Raw genomic sequence first — 20248 nt, 5'->3', positions numbered from 1 at the left:
TCACGGGGCGCGGGGGCGGGGACGAGCGTGGCGCGCGCGCTGTTTGAAAACTGCGGCGCTTCGCTTCCGGTCATTTAAACAGATCGTAGCAGACGTAAGAAACGCGCTGTACGATTCTACGGTTGTTTCAATAAATGGGTGCAAAGCAAATTAGATTCGCCCGGGTAATACAAGTGATATCCTGCCAAAAATAATTCCAAAACCGAGAAAATTCCAAGCGTTAAACCGACAGATACCAACTGCAAATTCGTTCAGAAACCCAAGACAAAGTAAGATAATTAGAAGAAAATGTTTTTATTATTAAAAAGACAACTGTCTCCTACCACAGGGGCACCCGCTACGCTTCTCTTCGCGTTTTTACAGTATTTCCACTTTTTTTCGACCAGGGTACGAAACATTAAAGAAATACTGAATAAAACGTAGTTTTCCCTTTGTTTCCGTGGTAACCGAAACTGCACGAAAACAACTGCCAAAGCCGGTCAGGATCCAGGCACGTATGCAATCCCCACAGCACAGATCGTCGGCGAGTTTACTTCTGGGCCCTACAATTAATCGTATCAAGCGTTCAGGATGGTACATATTCATGTAGCAGTGAGGGATGATGAGAGTTGCCGGTGAACCGTAAATGCAGTCGGTCGTAGCGCGTGCGCGCCCCCGCCTCCTGTGGATCGGCCGTGCGTGCGCGCTCCCGTGCCCAGCGGGGGGAGGCGGCGGTGCCGGGGGAGAGTGTCGCTGTCATTTTCTTCCTGGGTTTCGGTTTAACTTCAGCAGAGCTCCGGGTTCTCGTATGACTCCGTCTCAGCCCCTCTGATACCCCGTTCAGACCCCAGATCGTGCGTGTGGGGAGCCAGTCTGCGGAGCCGAAGGTACGAGTTGTACGGGCGACTGTCAAACTTGTGTTGTTGTTCAAGTGGGTTTGTTGGTATCAACTGTTGGCTGTTGCTGGGAGTTTCCGTTAAGGTGATTAATAAAGCCTGGCTGCAGTTAAAGTATCTGAACTTTGGCCGGGCTGGGAGACCAACTTGGAATGGTCATGCTTCTGTGAAGTTTGTAACTTTTATTTTTACCAACAACGAACTTGTTATATCCTGAAGTATTCGCCTTGTACAACAAAGGAGAAGTCGTTCCCCCTTCCCCGCGGTCGGTGTGCAGCTGGGTTATCCGCTCCAAGCGTGAAACGGCCCCACGGGATGTTGCGAGATATTTGCGGGTGTTGCCTGTGTTTCGAAGTTGCCTGTTGGTGCGTGACGTGACGCGCCGCCGCGCAGGTGGGACAGGTGAGTGGGAGCGTCGTGCGTGATGAATTCAGCTGGGCTCCGGGAGCTCATCTTCAGCGGGTGTCCTGCTTCAGCCTGCACGCTGTGCGTGGTCACGGACGCCAGTGCGGGAGAGCAGCCGCTGGTCGCGCTGGTCCACCGGCTCCCTGTTAGTTTCAGGTGTTTCCACACCCGCGCTGTCTCTCTCTCCCTCTCGTGTAGCTGACCCGCACACGAACCGGCGAGAAAGACCTGCCAGGCAGCGAGAGAGGTGCTCTGGGTACGTAGGCTTGTAATTATCTCCCACAAACTGTAGCCCGAGCGGGGGGTGTGTGATTTTGTTTGGGCTGTCGGTTTCTCAACCATGGCTATTCTATTTGCACTCTGAGTATTTCGATGTAATCCGCGTGTCATTGCTGGACTTCTTTTCTACTTAACTATTTAATACCGATTTGGGGGGGCATCGTTTTTATTATTGCTATGATATGCACCTAGTGTTTTTTCACTTGCAGTCGGCAGCAGAAAAAGGTTTTGTATTAATCAAAGCAGAGGCCCGCAGCTAGGCAGAAAAAGTGCAAGACTAATTCAAGAGGACACTTAATTGTTTCAACAAACTATTTGTCTTTGACTGTCAGCTTTTACAAGAGGTGGTTTTGTGAGTTTTGTTTTGTTGAGGTTTGGTCTCTTGGCGTTCAGTCTGGGAAGGCCTGAGTTGAGCTACCCTGCGGTCTGATCCTGTCAGGTCCCAGAGGCCCAGCCAGCAGAACCAGCTGCTGAGACTGGCACTGGTGGACCAGCAGGTGGTGCTCTTCCCTCTGGGTGGAGTTTCTGAGCCAGTGGCCCTAGTTTGCTGACAGGAAACAGTGTTGAAGTGCTGTCCTTCATGCGCAACATTAACTGTGTTGTCTCGACTGTTTGCTTGATTTTTAAAGATAATGTGATGGTATTCGTAAAAGTAAGTAAAACTAAATTCTACATCAGATTTGCTTAATCTGTTTTAAATTCCCTTTTAATTCACTTGATGGAGCAAATTCTTGCTCTTCTGCCCTGACTTGCAGTGTCGCAGGACTCTTCAGTTCTGAATGAAATGGGTTCCCTACTATTAGTTAAAAGTTTAGTAAGGGCTGAAAAGCTTCTGCATGATTCTTATATACAGGCACCCTCATGAGAGAACAGGCTGACCTCTCCTCATGGGCCAGGCCCTGCCTGCAGGTACAGGATCAACAACTCCAGCTTTCAATTTATTCTTAACAAATTTGTACAATATTGACAGGATACAATTGGTTTTTGTAGGAAGAAAGTGGCTTTCATTTCTGTTTTCTCTAGCTGTTTTGGGCATTTTGGCACTGACATCCTAAAAGTAAAAATTATTTCTTGTGGTGAGCTGAGTGGAGTGACTGGCAGTATTGCTCACTTGCACATGTTCAGTATTGCCATGGAGTGTCCTGCCTTTGCATTGCTAAAGACTCAAGCATGTGAATCAGTTAGAAGGGACAGGGCATGCAGAAATGGACTGCACAGCACCATTCAGCTATTTTTGTTCATTTTAAAAATGCATTCTTTAATATTTTTAGGGCACACTTTCCAATGAGCATTTTGGTACGTGGGTGACTCATAAGCAGAAGCATTCACCCCTGTTAGCCTCTGTTAGACCAGTAAGGCCCCTTTTGCATTTAAAGTTCTTTTGTTCTTTTGATTTGTGTTCTTATTTGCTCATAGTGGTGCTTCAGAAGATGTGATATATTAATGGTTTAACATCTTTTGATAACGAGGCTGGATTTTTTCACTCCTCTTCTTGACCCGTTTTTCTCTTTGCAGCTGAGCGTCTTGATGAGTGCGTGTTTCACATAGTTTTGGTCTCCGCCAGGCAAACTACATTCTTTCCGTACACTCTGCAAAAAAAGTGAGCGCACACAGTCTTCATTTATATCCTGCTCCTGTCGTTTATACTAGAAATTAGTTTTCTCTGAATTTCCTTTAATGGAGTCCTGAGAACATTTGGCCTGTTTTGTTAATGACGCTGCAAGCTGTCTGTGTTCACCAAGTTGCTCTGAAAGGGCACAAAATCAAGTTTTGTATTTTGGCAAAAAAAAAATTCTGGAAAATTTGCCATTCAAAAGTGAGAGGAGAATCCTTCATCGAAGCCCCTGGTTTCTGGAGTCTACATTTTAAGTTTACAAGGCGGTCCAAGATGAACAATACATTGTAACAGCTCGGTTAGTTTCTAGAACAGGCCATGAAATGCAGCATTGAAGCGCCTCTTTCTCCGTGGTTGTTGCTCTGATTCACATTAATGATGCCATTGTTTTACAAACTGAACATTCAGGCTGTAACACAAACCTGGCCTGTTCACAGTTACTAGATGAGACTGAAGCTGAGCAGCCCAGTCTCCCTTGGTCACAAATGTTTAAGCCGTTCTTATAACTGAGTTGAAAGACATAAGTAATAGTATTCACCTTTGCCACATTTTAGTTGTAGAGTCCCTTCTTTGCTTTGCACTTATTGCGTTTCCCATTTGGGATATATTCAAATATAGTTCGATCACAGTCTTTCTGGGGTAGCTGTCTTTAGTAGTCCTTGGGCCTCTGTACATGTAGCTGATAAAGGTTGTGGGCTCAAATCCTCAATGAGGTGCTGCTCTTCTACTTTTAAGTGCGCTGTTTGCTCTGGGAAACTGCCCAGCAGTATAAAAGGGCAGTGTGTGTAAGTCACGTTGAATAAAGGTGTCAGCAGACGTCATGTGTGTGTATCGAACCTTAAATAAATTGAGGTGCCTTAAGATTTGATAGATTTCCTGTGACTGAATGTCTGTGGATTGTCCAAGGTGTAAATCTGTGTCTTTTTGGTTGGTGTCTGTCCTTCCCTTCATATCTGGAGTTTGTTTATCCCTGTCCATATTTGTTTCTGAATGTAATTTACTCTGTAAAGTTGTTTTTTTTAAGAATAATTATGATGTTTGGAAAAGCACTGTATTTATGGTTAATGTGTGGGGGTGACACAGTTGTTGATAATGATAAGAGTACCACTGAGAAGAATTTGGTAGTAGTTGGCAATTTGCCTTTCAAGATTTTAAATATCTGTACTAAGTTCTTATATAACCCTCTCAGTGTCCTTAACCTCCCTGACATTTCCTTCAAACCAGGAATTTAATCAACTAACTTTTTTTTTACTACCTGAAGAGCTGCATCTGTTTTGTATCATAGTGCTTATTCCAAAAGGTTTAATTAATAAAACAGCTTATAATGAGCTGGAGGTGCACAGCAATGTATTATTGTGCCTTTGTTCACAAGCATCTTCTCGAAATATCTGGCGCTCATTCATACCTATTATTAATTGTAAAGCTGTTTTGTGAGCAGACTGAAGCTCTTTGAACAGCAGGCCTCCCTAGCAAAAACAGGCTTTGTATCGCGGGGCAGTGTGACGATTCGCAGTGCCAGTTACTCACCGCGGGCGCCGGGTCAGTGTTGGGCGTGAAAGTCCAGTCAGCTGACGGGCTCCTGTCTGCGGTGATTCGTGCTGACGTGACGCTGCTGAATTTTGGTGCTAAATTTATCAGCTTCAGAATGAGTAAAAGTAGTAGGTTGGAATGGCAGTCCAGTGGGGTTTAGCCATCCCATGTCAGAGTGGGTGGTAGTGAGTGTCCAGGTCCCGGAATGTTAATTTAAAAAGGCCCCCTGCTCCCTGTTTGCCACCTCCACGTTACAGTGACCCGTTCTATTAATTTTAATTTTCACAAATCTTATACAGTATGTGTTTCATAGACTGGCTTCATAAGACAATTAAACCTGATTAATTGAGTTTAAACTCATTGTCTCCTTTGAGAGCATGGTTTAATCCATGACCAAAATTCTAGTCCACCTTAATATACTGTACCATTGACCCCAAAACATTGAAAACGTTCTGAAACGGTGTTTGTGGCTCCTCAGTAAATGTCAAGGAATGTTATATGCAGCAATTGCAATTAGCTTCAATTTCTCTTTTTTTCATGAAGACTTGTGCATGGTGTATATTGTACTAATTTAAACAAGTGTTGGTGCCAAGTTTATAGAAGTCTTATAAAAAATAAAACGACTCAAAAGATCCAGGATTTATCTTAGTGGGTAACTGAAGAGCTGGAAACTAATGCAATAAAACCTGGAAAAAAAATAACTGTTTGAAGGTTAGAAAGAGATTAAATATTGTTTAAAAGAGCACTGTAGGAATTGGATATTCAATATGTGCTATCATTTAATACTTTGAATCTAATCCGGATGAAGATAAAGCAGTAAAATGAAGCACTTACTGTTATCCCTGTAGAGAACGCAAACCAGTTTGTGTAAAGTCCTGGCGGAGTCTCTTGGAGCTGGGCCCCAGAGTTACTGCTCCTGCAGTTTTCCCCATTGTTTCCAGTCCTGCTTTTCACAGCACAGCAGTGCAGTGACCTCAGGGGTCAGGCACACACCGTAATGCTTCTGGAAGGTCTTTTCAATCTACCAATGAAGGCAAGAGCTCCTGCAAACATTGATCACTGTTGTAGAATGCTTGGCCATCGCACATCTTCATTTCCAGTTTTTCCTTGTGGATCATTAATGGATCCAAACCTCCTCTGGTGGCCGCAGAGTCTGCAAGGTTGCACTCAACCTCTTCTCTTAATGACCCAGTGGGCCCAGGACACAGCCCAGAACAGGCTGGTCATCCGATAACTGCACCAGTTTTCCACTTTTCTAAGGTCTCCAGCTTTTAACTTGAATGAAGAGAACCTGCTGAATTCTGGTTCTTGAGCACTGGATTTGTGGACTATCTAATTATGATGGTTTCAAACACTTACATATTTCCAAAATGATTTGAATGTCATTTCACCTTTCAATTATTTTAACGTAATGAATTAATAGTAAATTTACTCTTTAGTTGACTTATGATTTGTTAGTCGCAATTATCTGGAGTAACAATTAACTTTTATACCTTAAGGTTCTCTTCAGAATCATCAGGATGTGCAGTACTCAACCAGACCCTTCAGGGTCTCTGAAGAAATAAACATCTTCGTATTGTACTACTGCTAATCTATCCGAAACTGTTGCTGATGTTTTTTCTTCTATGTACATCTGCTGAATTGGTAATTTAGCCAAACTTGAAATTATAATGTCTTGATCATATTTTGACTTGTGTACTTTTTTTCTTAAGTAATCACACAATGCTTTGAAAAATCATTTTATATCCAGTATAGTATTGTTTTCTAAACCACTTTCATCTAAACAGATGAAAAGCCCTGAACACTGTGCTGGTGGAAGTAGCTACTGCTTCAGTGTGGCCTCTTGTACATAATTATTAGGAGGGACTTTAGACAGAATCTGGACGTTTTGCCTCTCGGGTGGTACTGGTCTTGTGTGGCTCCCAGTGCGAGTCTCTCCTGTCTCTGGGGACAGGAAGCGGTCGATGGCACCCAGCTGTGTGATTTCTCCTGATCTGCATGAGTTACAATGGGGGCCTGACTCTGAGCTCTGACACAAGAGCCAGCCTCACTGTTGTTGTGGACTTTGCACAGAGGATTATGCACAGACGCCACTAAGATTCAGTCAACATGCGTGTTTTTTCCCGTGGCCTGGTTCAGCAGATTCCTTTTGAACTGGTTTTTCCTGTGCTGCAAGTATTATGTAGTCCATGTCCTAGTGTATTTTGACATTTTTAAAAAGAGTCCATTGCTCTTCATTGGGGCCTCACTTTTAAAAGTATGAATGTAAACCCCTCATTCTATTTCTAAATAGCCCCATTTTCCGTTTGTATAGTTAGTACTCTCACCTGACATGGGGTAGACATGATTCTCGCAAATGGGACCTACTTTCTGCACAGGGTGTCACCTCATTGTCTCGCAGAGAGTGCATAGATTCTGCATCTTGTGTTCAGTGGCATACTGTAGGATTGTGATGAGTTGTCTAGGTTTATTAACTTGACACCTAAATGGGATTGTAGCATGTAATCCCCTGGAGGGCATAGATGTCAACTGTGTATTAGTCTTATCTTTGTAGTGCAGTATTATGTACGCCATACATGGGGTCCTGCGGTGTAAAAGGCCTTTATTATTCTGTTAACCCAACAGCAGATGGGCTGTATTCAAGAATGAAAGTTAATATTTAAACATTAAGAAATGAGTTTAAATGCTTAATATTAAATGACTAAGTGCTACTTGTACAAGAAAATAAGGAAGGTTCCTGATCCCAGACACGGCAGTTTCATCCCAATTAAAATAAATTAATGTTGTAGAATGAATTGGTTGAAAATAACTGCTTTATTCCGAGTCCCTTTTGGAAGGAAGTGCATATTCATCCGTCTTCTAATAATCCTGTACAGCAGGGTCTTGACAGTTGTGAGAGTTTAAATTAAATTTGATCTCTTCCTGTTTTAAAAGACTGCACTACCTCAAGTAGCAGTACACAAACATCACAGAAAAGTTTCTGCTTCCTACTCTCTAGCTGCTCTGCTGTCCTGGTAGTGTTTCTTCTAGCATCAGGTGTAATAAAGATGAATCCTGGAATACTCCTGTCTGTACACCCAGTGTCCCAGTGGTGAAAGTGTTTGGAAGTTGTATTCAAGATGAGATGCATTGAGGCATCTTTAAGCAGCTTACAGTGCTGGTCATTATTAAGAGATGTACAGTCCAGGTCAGACATTGTACCGGGTGGCAGTATAATCTGGTCGCAAGGTCGTTTTCCTTTTAGAAACATACTTGTGTATTAAAGATCTGACTGTGCCTGTGCCACATTCACTGCTAAGCTTAATTGGCTGATGGTAGCTCCATGTAAATTCTTATATAATAATAGCCGCAGCAATGATGTAAAATGCTAGCTTTTGTCTGCCAAACATCCTTAAGATTCCTTACCAGTCGTGCTTAGCTTCCGTTTAGCATATATTTCTTTTTTAAATAAAGCTGACTGCTTCAGGACAAAATAGCTGTGGTTACCTGTCTTGAACGCCTGAACTATCCCTCTGGTGTGGAAGTTCATGAACTTGTTGTCTTTCCTGTCTTGAGGTGATTCAGGACTGCCATTGTCACGAGGGAATTCCCTTTTGTGTTTTGTAGACAATGCACTTGAGTTGCTGTGTTTCGTTCAAATAATAATTTGATACTCCTGATTATTCTCTGCAATGAGGAAAAAAAATCAGTTTTCCTTTTGAGCAGGTGAGGAAAAATTAAGATCAATGCGAGTGTAAATCTGAATGATGAGTCCTAGTATTATCATAGAGGATAAATGCTTTTCATGCTTGTGTATTTAGTCCTGTGTCAATCTGCTGTGTGCCACAGATTATTTCAACTTCTCTAAAGCTAATCTCATCATCCTGAGGTAGAGACTGTTTTTATAAGAATGCTACTAAATATGTCAAGAAATGTGTTGGCTTCCAACCTGTTCTCTCCTGTCCATGGAGATCCTCTGTTGAAGTAGCTTTTTAGCTTGTTTACATGTTCATCTGGAAAAGACTGGTGCTTACTGGGACTGAGCTGGCTGTAGTGCCCTGCTCTTTGAGCACGGGCTGGTAGAAGGTGAATGGGTACCGTTAATCAGGCATTGGAGCATACAGTAGGCTGCTCCCTGTCAGAGGTGGAACTTGATGGTCGCGGAGCCCTGGCATTTTCAAAGGCCTCTTCTCTGACAGCAGCGCCATCATGAAATATCCATCTCCCTTATTTGAAATTCATCCTCTGACCTTTACACTGCTCAAAGTCTCCTATCACTTTAGAGAGCCGTTTGATAGGGGTATGCCACTCAACTTGTCTATCTGTTATACTTCATGTAAAATGTCTTCTGTCGGCTGGATGATCATCACCTGATTTTGTTACGCTGCTTCACGTTCGTATTAAAATATTTTATGCATCTTCTTGTGTGAATGAAAAGCAGGTGTTCAGGGTGAAAATGGGAGACCTTCTTAAACACAGGGTCATTCTGCCGAGCCACGGTGTCGAAACCAGTGCTCTTTCCTTTAGGAGGCTGCTTCAGCTCTGAAGTTGCCCCCTGAAAGCAAGGTGGGGTGCAAGGTCTCCCCTTGTCTGAAGCCGTTGTGCTGCTCTCGTGTGTCTTCTGACAGCCCCTCTGTGTTGACAGGCTGGAGCATGTGGGCCTCCTGCTGTAACTGGATGTGTCTGGATACTACTACAGTGGAGGAAACCAGCAGCACGAGGCGCCAGGCCTACACTAACTCGGGGTACAGCAGTTACCCCTCCCCACCCGCCCCGGAGCAAACCTGCAAGGCCTGCGGGGGGCGCTTCGACACCTCATCCAGGAAGGTAAGGAGGGGGAACCCCAGCACTCCAGTGTGCTCAGTAACACATTGCAAAATAAAAACATGAGGCCAGTGCTTATCATTAACCCGCAGTATGTAATTGATTCCCATTTTTAAGTCTGCATTTTGAGAGGCTTAATTTATGAAGAATATGCATGTCTTAAAATACACTTAACTGGCTTACTGAAAGTGTCTGAGGGATATTCGATCCCCTATTAATTGTCCCCTGGAAAAAATACACACAACCCCAGGGAGCTGGGATCAGTTTACAGCATGCTCATCCATATTGTTTCTCAGATGAAGCACAGGAGCTCAGGATAGCGGATACCTGAAACGACTTTAAGGGAAAGACCGAATCATTTTTTTAATGTCTTTCATTAACTTGAGTCACTCTTTATTTTGATGTTGTATTTATGACAGTTCATTCTTGAATTTCCGGTCTGACCAGGTTCCTAATGAAATGGCTTACTGCTCTGGCTCTGGAGGAGAAGGGTGTATCTTTCAGCTCGTGTGTCAGTACAGCATCTTGTTTCAATGTCCCTTCTAAACGCGTTACATCACCAATGGGTTGTGCTGTCATGAGAGCTCAGTAGCCTGTGTTTAAAAAAATCTGAAATAATACCTTTGATAAAGATTCAATGGTACTAACATACATACAGTATATTACCACAGTTACACTGAGCTGTTCCCCTGCTAGCACATTTCACGAGGAAGGAAGCAGATTTTTCTTGAGAATAATGTACTTCTACGTAATGTTCAACCCAACAAGTGAAGGGATCTTAAGACGGTTTAGTTATATTAGTTATGTTTCCTGTGTACCGCTTCAGTTTTTCAAATTAATGTTCTTGCAAGAGAAGTGGATGGTTCTGCAGCCAGGTGGAATAGGAGCTTGTGTCGCTGCCTCACTGCTCTTCAGCCCAGGGCTGGGCTCTGGAATGGAGAGCTTTCTGCCGAGTTTGTGTGGGTTTTCTCTAGCCTGCTGAAGATGCGCTGTTTCGAAATCCTCTGTTTCTATGTATGTCCTCCAATGGACTGGTGGTCGTGTCCCAGGCCTAGTCCCACCTTTCACCCTGTGCTTCCAGGCTTGGCTCTGTGTTGCAGTGACTCTTAACAGGAATAAGCAGTTTTGATGATGACAGATTATATTGATAATGGAACTATCCCTTTCCTCAAAAACAGCCTTATGAATCTTTGGGTCTTAGTGTATTAACTAATCTAATCTTTCATAAAGAACTGCAAAATAGCTAATTACATGGTGTCAAAAAGCATTCTGTCTCTGCAAAATTCACAGATCAGCTTTAGTGCTCTGAATGACACAGTTTAAGTCACTCTGATTCAGCTGATCTTAATGCTAATTAAGTAACATCTCATCAGATACTGGTTAGTTATAAACTTCTAAAAGATAAAAACATCTTCACTTATGCAATATTACATTTATATGATTATAGAAACTTATTTTCATGGCGCAGTTTGGAAGTATTCAAGCCCTTCCTTTGGTGTCTCATTTTGTAAGATTACAAAATGATATATACACATTTATTAAACTTTTATGAAGATTTGGTGGGAGCATCTTTAGCAGTGATTATAGCAGGAAAAGTCCTTTTGGTAAATTGCATATGCACAGTCATTTTCAAGTCTTTCCATGGATTCTCAGTAAGATTCGAGTTAGAACTGTGACTGGCACACTCAAGGACATTCACTTCCTTATTCTTAAGACACTCCAGTGTAGGCTTGGGTCAATGTCCTGCCAGAGATTAGTGTTTGTCCCAGTCTTAGGTGTGAAGTGGGCCTTCCTCTAAGATTTGCCTTTTCTTTGCTTCATCTGTGTTTTCCATCAGTCTTGACAAGTTTTCCAGCCCTTGCTTGTGAGAAGTAGAAATATAACATTGGGGTCAGCACCATGCTGAACAGCAGAGCAGAGCAATGCACTATGTGTGTTTTTTGTTGATATAACACTTTACGTTATGAAGCGACCCAAACATTATTGACCTATGAGCATTTTCTCCCATCTCAGGAGAAACTAAAAAAATATATAATTTCCCATTAGCACATAAGCTTCAAACAAGTAAACGTTCGAAATAGAAACTTGTTGGTGGTTATGAATACATAAACACAATTTTTCTCCCCTGACGGTCGTGTTTCTGCTCTGTGTGCAGCATGTGTGCACGGACTGCAAGAAGAGCTTCTGCAGCAGGTGCTCGGAGCAGCCGGAGTTCGGCCTGCGGGTGTGTCACACGTGCCGCCGCTTCCGCGGCATTCTCTCGGAGAGGGCGGAGCTGATGAAGCTGAAGGTGAAGGACCTGCGGGACTACCTGCACCTGCACGAGGTCTCCACACAGATGTGCCGAGAGAAGGAGGAGCTGGTGGAGCTGGTCATGGGCCGGCAGACTCCCAGCAGCAGCAGCAGCCATGGAGACGCCCAATCCCACACACCCCAGCCCGGCCCCACTCCCGGTCCAGCCTCCCCCTCCACATCCCAAGGTCCAGCTCCTGGCTGCCTCCCGCGCGGCGACCAGCAGGTAGGCCCAGTGTTCTCGTGTACCGTCGCAGAAACGCTCATGCGCAGGAGCACAGGAGCAGCTCAGCTACGTGTGGATATCTTTATATCTGACCTGGAGAAGTGAGCACGTGGACGTTCTCGCTATTATCAGGTGGTTTTGCTTCAGGCTGTGAACTCCTGCATGAGCTTCCTGGGTAGCTAGGTGCTTTTCCTTTCCTTTCTGAGACAGAAAGCAAGGCCAGTTAACTAAATGCAGATGTTGAATTTTGCTGCAGATCCCGGTGCCTTCCTGTCCAGGCGAGACACCAGCCAGTGAGACCGAGCCGGCACCCCAGGAGGAGCAGGAGTCACAGGTACGGCAGGGCCAGAGTGAGCGCTGGGTACCTGGCGCGCTGCCTGCGAGTTCGCACCTCGGCAGCACAAGTGCCCCTAAAAACTGAGACACCCCCTCTCACCCTTCTTAATTTTCTCTTTGCTCCACTGTAGGGCTTTCTTATAGTACAATGTGTTAATCTGTTGTAAAGCCAATTCTGAACTCTTGGGCTTCATATTGGTGTTGCTGTAAGTGAAAGTCTACGTCCTTGTCTGTTTCAATCCTGCTGCTCATCGCTCACATTTCAAGAAACAGCAGCAAACTGCTAAATCTTGAAATTCTATCAAACCTCTAGAAAGTTTCTTTGGCTGACAAACCCATTTAAAAATGAATTCCTTTAGGTCTGCTATGTGCTGTGCCTTTTGAGAAATATCACTTTTCAGTGAGAAGATGGATGCATCATTATAATCTGTGTGTCACAGACCATTAATCAGTTGTTAAGCGTTTTCCTGACCCCATTCATTTACACTCTTCTCCTGTAATAAATGTGATTAAGTTTGACATTTAATATTCTTACATTACTGGATATTATCTGTGAGTCCAATTGGATTTTCCAGCAGGAAAGTGGAACAGGTTTGTTTTAAGATCTTCATGCCCTGTGCAGCAGAAGCTTCTGTTGTGAGGGAGAAAAGGCTGTATCAGTTTGCGTTCCTTCAACCTGTACTGTGCTTAGGTGGAAGTCACTAATCCATGTAAACTACTCAGTTCTTTCAGGGGACGTCTGGCAATTGAAACAGTTTATAACTAGATGCTTTGTTGCAGAGCCTAACCGAGCTATGTGCCGAAAAACATTATCGGGCAAATATAGTTGAATGATTCAGTGCTTTAAATAAAAACCAGATAAGACTGAGGATCTGTAAGGCTAGCATTGACGGACCCTGGTCTAAGGTCAGAGTTAGGCGGGGCTTCCTTGGCCGGTATAAAAACGTCTCCGGTCTTCTGAGCGGCTCGAGCAGTAAAGGCACTTGCCCTGACTGCAGGGGGAGCTCTAGGGCTGGACATTCCGGGTCGTGTCGCTTGCCGCAGAGGCCACCTGGTGCTGTGACATCCCTTCCGCTTGGACTGCGTTTGGCCAGTCGCTCACCCCTTGAAGGTCAGGAGCTGTTGCCTTAAGCCTAGATATAAAAAAGCACAATTTACATTTTTAATTTGCTTGGGTATAACATGAAAAATGCAAACCGTTTTAAACTGACAAGTGTTTCTGATTCCTCCTGTCTTTCTGTTAAGTAAATTAACTGTGGATGGGAAAGTCTGCTCCTGTTTTGTTGTAATCCTGCTTCTTGAAAGCTGAATAGGCTTCATTTGGCATGTGAGTTCCCCTCTGGGAGATCCAAGCCAAGTTCCACATTGCTCGTCAGCGTCTGATAATGGGGCTCCTCTTGTACATGTGGGAGGTTGAAAAAAGTCCACAGCCCTATGGACAAAAGATCTGTGTAAATAGAATTTAGACCCACATTCTACCCACCCATTGCAAACAAATATTTTGTAATGCTGAATAAAACTTTTAGAAAGGCTTATTTTGCTTTGTAGTTGAAGTCTGAAGTAAGGCTTTTAAATTGGCCATGTCAGTGGTATGTAACCCGTCTGGTACAGAACATTCACAACATCACAGCATCAGCATGGAGCCCTTGCAGAGGGTTCATGTGGCTCCTGATTGCAGCCAATGTTCATGTCTGGGTGTCGAGCATAATGACCGCTTTAGCATGTTGCGTACTTGGTGCTGAGCAGCCCCCTTTCCTCAGTCCTCAGACGCGGAAGAGACTCCAGCCCCAGGCCGCAGGGCCTCCCTGTCCGACTTGACCAACGCTGAAGACATCGAGGCCTTGAGTGTCCGGCAGCTGAAGGAGATCCTGGCCCGCAACTTTGTTGACTACAAAGGCTGTTGTGAGAAGTGGGAGCTGATGGAGAGAGTCACCCGACTCTACCATGATCAGCAAGAGCTGCAGAATCTGGGTAAGCTGAGAAATCAGTCTTCTCTTATTTAATACTTTCCTCCATCATAAATTAATTAGATAGGTCAATCAGATTGTGGATACTGTCCACAGACAGGACAAAGGGAAAGTAGTTCTATAAAACATCACAAATGTGCTTAAACTACTTATAAACCATTTTCACAACATGTTGCATTATCACACTGGAGAATAATTCAATTTGTTTTTTAAAAATGTTTCATGTGTACTCAAGTTAGCAGACAAACTTTAGTTGATTTTTTCTGCAGATTCGAATACAAGCCCATGAGACTGTACAGTGCCGATGTAATACCTGTGATTCCCTTGTTCTTCTCCCAGATCCTTCTGGCCCACCGGGCATGGAGGAGAACCTGTGTAAGATCTGCATGGACTCCCCCATTGACTGCGTGCTGCTGGAGTGCGGCCACATGGTCACCTGTACCAAGTGTGGCAAGCTCATGAGCGAGTGTCCCATCTGCAGGCAGTACGTGGTGAGAGCCGTGCATGTGTTCAGATCCTGAGGAGGAACTGCACGGCTGCAGACGTGTGGCCTTCTGGGAACCTCAGCCTTCCAGACCAAAGAGTGCATCTGCAGGTTCTCTCTGGATGTTGGATCAGTACAGGTGGGCTGTGTTGAAGAGTCCTTCTCTGATTGGGTGACACAAGGGGGCCCTTGCTCCATTCAGAAGGTGGTGTCTCCCGGTGTGTTGAAACAGCAGGGCTTTAAGGTACTTAAAGGTATTCTGCCAGGCAAACATCCTCTTGCATCCTGGATTCTGTCATTTTTCTTTGGCTCCAGCAGTTCAGATCTTCCTATTTGTAGCATCTAGCAACATAAAGGGTTTTATTTTCCCCACAAAGGAATAAAGCAAAGGCTGGGCAATTAAGTTGGAATAATATTGACAAATAGTTACATTTCTAAGCAATTATGAAATCATTGATTTCCTAAATACAATTCAACTTCAAAATTTGCTGGGAAATACCATATGCAAGGAATTTTCAGAGTTGGTGATTGTTCCGGGAGTATTGTTGATGTTGAACACCGATGGAATTAAATGGAAGTTAAATTCTCTGAAGGGACACCCGTGTGGTTTTACCCAGCAATACTGAGCATTGTATCAACAACAGTCAAGACTGAGATCTGCTGCTGCTGGTCACGTCACTGCACAATATACAGCCTCCTTGTTGGTTTTGTGCTGTGGTATTGCCAAGGTCCAGAGATAGTGACAGTCTGACCTGTGGTGTCTGGTATTAATAAAGATCCAGAATCTGACTGTTGTCCTCTTTCTGTACATATCAGCTGAGTTGACTTAACCTATAGAGGTCCTGTGCCTGGCAGCAGGAAGTACCTTAGGTTTTGGTATGGAGACACAATACTTGACCTTTAATGCACTCTATGGATTTGTGCTGCACTTTAGGAGACAATTAGGGAATGAGTCAGTTTAGGTGTTCGGTGTAACTGGCCTTCTGGGCCTTTCACTTGCTCTGGTGAAGTGATCTGCACCTGTTGACCCTGCCTGTCCTTCAGAGCTGCATTGCAGGTCCACTGAGTGGCTTATTTTCTATGAGTAAAAGGCAGCACGTGTTTGTGCCTCTAGTTGACTTTGAGACTGGACTGTCCAGGCCTACTGTGATGCCTGAATGCCTAGCTGTCCTTTAGAGACGATGTATTTTTCAAATGTAACAACAAAACTGGTGAAGGAACAGTAATTTTCCAAAATTCTTTGTAAAACTTCAGCATTTTGTAATTTTTTCTTACTCGGAAACTAGACATTTTACATCCTTAATTTCAAGATATGTTGGAATCACCATCCCAGCCAGCAGATGCTCTCCCCTTTAAACTGGCTGTCTGATGTTACATAAAAACAGGAAGGTGTGAAAAATTAATTGTAAGATAAGATTAACTTTATTTCTACTTGATAGGAGTTGACAGTAAACACAGTCTAGAAAGAAATGGACTATAGAAATTCTCATCATTGTTAATAGTAACTGCTGCTAGACTTCTTTAGAATCTTAGCAAGAGCAAACGACAGCGCTGCCCCCTTGCATTTGAAGGTTTTTATTAAGTCAGGATGATAGCCCACCTAAGCTACAATTATCAATAACGTTGTTAAACAGATTTCCCTCTTGGCAGTTGTAAAGACATTAACAAGCTTCTCATTGTTTAAAACAATGTAGGAATATTCTATGATATGACAGACTGCTGTTCTTCTCCTCTTGCCACGCTGTGCCCAGGTCAGACTCTGCTCTAGCTGCTTGCAATCAACCATCTTAATGAAGAATGTATTGAAGTCAGTGAAGTGCACCAAGGCCTTTATTTTCACTGAGCTGGTTTCTCCATCAAGATCTTTTTTCTTTTCTCACAACCTTTTGCCTTTTCAGCAAGTGACCTGAAACTCTATACCAGGAGCTCCCTACTCCTGTGTCCCCAGGGGCCTGAATCCAGCAGGTGTCCCACCTTTTCCCATGTTACAACCTGCTCAATTTGCGATTGATTGGGCTAATTAATCCCTTCTTCACAGCCTTCAGTTATTGAGGATCCTAACCTCGTTAGGAGGGACAGGAGAATCCTTAGGAATCCTCAGGATTGAGACTCCAGGCGACTGGTTTGGAGCTCTTGGAATACAACATGCAAACAGAGCATGTAAGACGACATGGCAACATGATCCAGTTCATGACCGAAGTGCAGGCTCTTACACCACAAAATACTCGCATACACCCTAATATTGGGCCTGTATGACGGCAGCTTCACTAACAACTTCAACACTACAGCATCGATTCCATCGATTCTCAGACTCCCACAGAAATATGTCTGCCCCATGACATTCAGATGAATGGGATGGTGCTGATGTGCTGTTTTCACTGCTCAGTTCCAAAGAGTGTGTCTACACTCGTAAAGGGAACGGCATCACAGGTTTTCCATTTATAGAGTTTATTTGTGCTGGATACAGAAATGTGTCCGTCTCGTTCCCCCGATGGATCTTTTGCTCAGACCTGTTTGTTCAGAAGTAACTGTGAAACATTAGGGGCCACGCTGGACTCTTGGTAGCAATGCTGTAATTCTTGAGCTGCTCTCCAAAAATCAAGTTTGTTTCAAACCTGATGAGATTGTTTTTTATTCTGGAAAGTGTGTTCAAAATCCTGATGTCATAAGGCTGTATCTGCAAATGTAATTGAAGTTTTCTCCTTTAAAGCTATCAGCAAAGTTAAGATTAATCTGCATCCAGGAAAGAAATTGCATATCAATATTCTATAGTGAGGTACTGTATGTAATAAATCATATAAAAAGGCAATAAAGTACTTCTACGTGTGTTTTGCTAAAGGCAGGGTTGAGGTTATTGAATAGCCCCCAGTGTGTCTGAATGAGAATAATAACCAAGAACACATCACATTTCCTGTGTTGTAAAAGCCTTAGACTGCCCAACTGTGCTGCACGATGGGTTTATCACCCTTTAGTTTACAGGAAACTGACTGCTCAACATATAACTTTGAAGGCTCAGAACATGTATAGTAATGGACACAGTTTTTAAATCCACTTCTGTTCCGAAGTGCTTGGCATAGGTGAAGAAAGACGTGATGGGCTACATTGCCATCCCAGCCCTCAGCAATGTCTCACGCTTGTTTATGTAAGGTTACCCAGGCTGCCCTTGTTCTCCGAGTGAAGAATCTGCAGTGTCCCTGATCACTTGGTCCATGTGAACTTCACATGAGGGCAGATTCGGAGTGTCCCATCTTTTTTTTTTCAGTGCCCCTTTAAATAATGTGGCCATATGATCCTGAAGCGCTGCGTTATCAGCCTTGTCCTTCAGGAGGTTATTAGCTTTGATAGCCTTCTCTTCAGCAGGTTTATTAAAAGTTTATTAAAGCACATAACAGCTGGCTGTGGGTCAGACTATCGTCTGTGTCCAGCTCATAAGGGTTCATGACTGTCAGTTGTATTGAAAAATTTGGTCTTTTGGTTTTCAGGTACTTAATACGTGAAGAAAGTAAACATCTTTAAATGTGGTTTTCATGTATTTCTCAGAATTTCTCACAGCCTTCAGATGAGTTTAATTTTTACCTTAATAACCTCTGGATAGGAAGGGAGCTGGGAGCAATAACATTTTTTTTTCAGGTTTACTGTAGGGAAATTCCTAAGAAAACCACAACAAAATCAAAATGCTTTAAACTATTCTACACATTTATTTTAGACTGTAGGTATAATGTTTTTTATTTAGTGTTTTGTGTGTACATTCTGATTATTTTTTCTTCTGGGGATTCACTTGATCCGTCACTGCCAGAGTCTGATTCTGTCATAGAGATACAATTATTTAAATGACTGTTGCGCCAGGTGTGCCTAATACTGTTTAGTGGATTACACAATCTCCAAAACGTCTTTGTGAACTTAATTCCATGGGCAAAGTCTTTGTAATTAAAGGACAGGTTAAAATAATAAAAATATTTTATTTTGTATTTCCTGTACAGGCCTTTTCATTGTACAAATATTTTAGTTGACTTTTTTATAATAAAAAATTCCATTAAACAGTCTTTTTTTATTTATCCTGTGGCCAAGCAGTGGTATTAAAGATGTATATTCAGTATGAAATGGAAATATATAAGACTTGTACCTTTGACCCTTCATTACTTCATTGTTTGCTGTAAGTCTAAAAATAGATCTTGAATCAGGCTGTATGCTTGAACTCACAACTGGGGCAAAATTCTGACTGTGTCTTGTTAAAAGAAACTGTCATAAAAATGGTAGTAATCGGGTTTATAAATTCTTCTGGTGTTTTTGAATTGTCATGCAGTGGGATGATGGGCATCAGATGGGCACCGATATATGAAAATAAAACTGATAAAAGAAATCCTAGCTCATAGTTTGAGCTCCAGATTAACCAATATTAACCTGTCTAAATGCCATAGGCTGCTAACCTGCCACCAGTGTATTTCATTTAAAAAAACATTTGTCCAAATTGGTGGGGGGGAGAAGACTCTCATTCCATATGTCCTTGTCAGGTTTGAGTTCTGGTCGCTGTTCTCCTCCGGTCCTTGAGGTCTTTTCTTACACCTCTTTTCTCTTCCCTCGAGTCCTCCGGTTACATTGCTCTTTCCAGCCTCCGGTCTTGCCATGATGTTTCTTTCGATTTGATCCACGACAATATAATTACACAGCCGCTTTCTCACTGCATGCGGCTTTTCAAAATTGCAACTGTGGCTAATGCTGGATTCTTGAAATAATCTTTTAAGTGCTTCAGAAACATTGCAGACACCCTTATAACCACCTGATACACAAAGAAAATCAATAGCAGAAAGATCAACTTTTGCCTCCAGGCTAGGATGTTCTGAGTGAAATAAACAAGACAGTTCATGTACCCTCAAGATGCCAGCCTTGGACCCTGGCCACTCGCCAGCCACTGTGCGCTGCCCAAGCACGGGCGGAACGAGAGGATCAGTCTCGGTGACGACTCCTGTCAGCAGGGTGTGAATAGAGCTGTGTGATGAGGCACGTGACGAAGGAAGCCCACACACAAGCCTCTGTGTGCTTTTGAGGGCCAGCCAAGGAGGGTTTTGACAGAATCTATTCACAGATTCTGCTATTGCTTTGCTGTTCTTTTCAGGATGATCTTGCCATCTTACTAGTGATATTAGTGGTGTTCACTCCATCTAAAGTGGAGGTTTTGACCTAATTTCCTGGCTTTCATGCAGAGTCTTGCCTCTGTCTTGGCAGAGTTATGTGAATGTAGGGAGCATCCTAAAAATGGTAGGCAGGCAATCAACACATTCAGATTTGAAAGAAAGCAATATTCAGCCTGAAGGAGAGATCTTTTCACACTGGGCACAAGATTAATCTAAATATAAGCCAAAGGTTCCGTTAGGGAGCCATGGCAGATGTGGATTTGTCTTTGTGTTCAGTTGTTGCAGTTGTTCAGTCCTTATGAAT

At 43.2% G+C, this 20248-nt stretch overlaps 1 protein-coding gene across 3 annotated transcripts; it reads left to right on the top strand.

Moving 5' to 3' along the window:
• The first annotated feature begins 675 nt into the window (after positions 1-675).
• Positions 676-18850, top strand: LOC148643720 (E3 ubiquitin-protein ligase rififylin-like). Of its 3 annotated transcripts, none has more exons than XM_088616309.1 (6): positions 676-866; positions 9329-9510; positions 11663-12025; positions 12282-12359; positions 14122-14332; positions 14668-18850. In XM_088616309.1, exons 2-6 carry the CDS (start codon positions 9337-9339, stop codon positions 14847-14849), a joined length of 1008 nt encoding a protein of 335 aa, XP_088472435.1. In that variant the 5' UTR covers positions 676-866; positions 9329-9336; the 3' UTR covers positions 14850-18850. The 3 variants fall into 3 exon arrangements, with proteins under 3 accessions (XP_088472435.1, XP_088472436.1, XP_088472437.1); XM_088616310.1 differs by lacking the exon at positions 676-866 and adding an exon at positions 954-1277; XM_088616311.1 differs by lacking the exon at positions 676-866 and adding an exon at positions 1334-1536.
• Positions 18851-20248: the final 1398 nt, after the last annotated feature.

This window comes from Lepisosteus platostomus, chromosome 22 (assembly GCF_059453375.1).
Source record: "Lepisosteus platostomus isolate fLepPlt1 chromosome 22, fLepPlt1.hap1, whole genome shotgun sequence".
Taxonomy (NCBI): Eukaryota; Metazoa; Chordata; class Actinopteri; order Semionotiformes; family Lepisosteidae; genus Lepisosteus; species Lepisosteus platostomus.
Note: the sequence above shows the minus strand (reverse complement) of the source record. Positions and strands in the feature narration are given on the sequence as shown.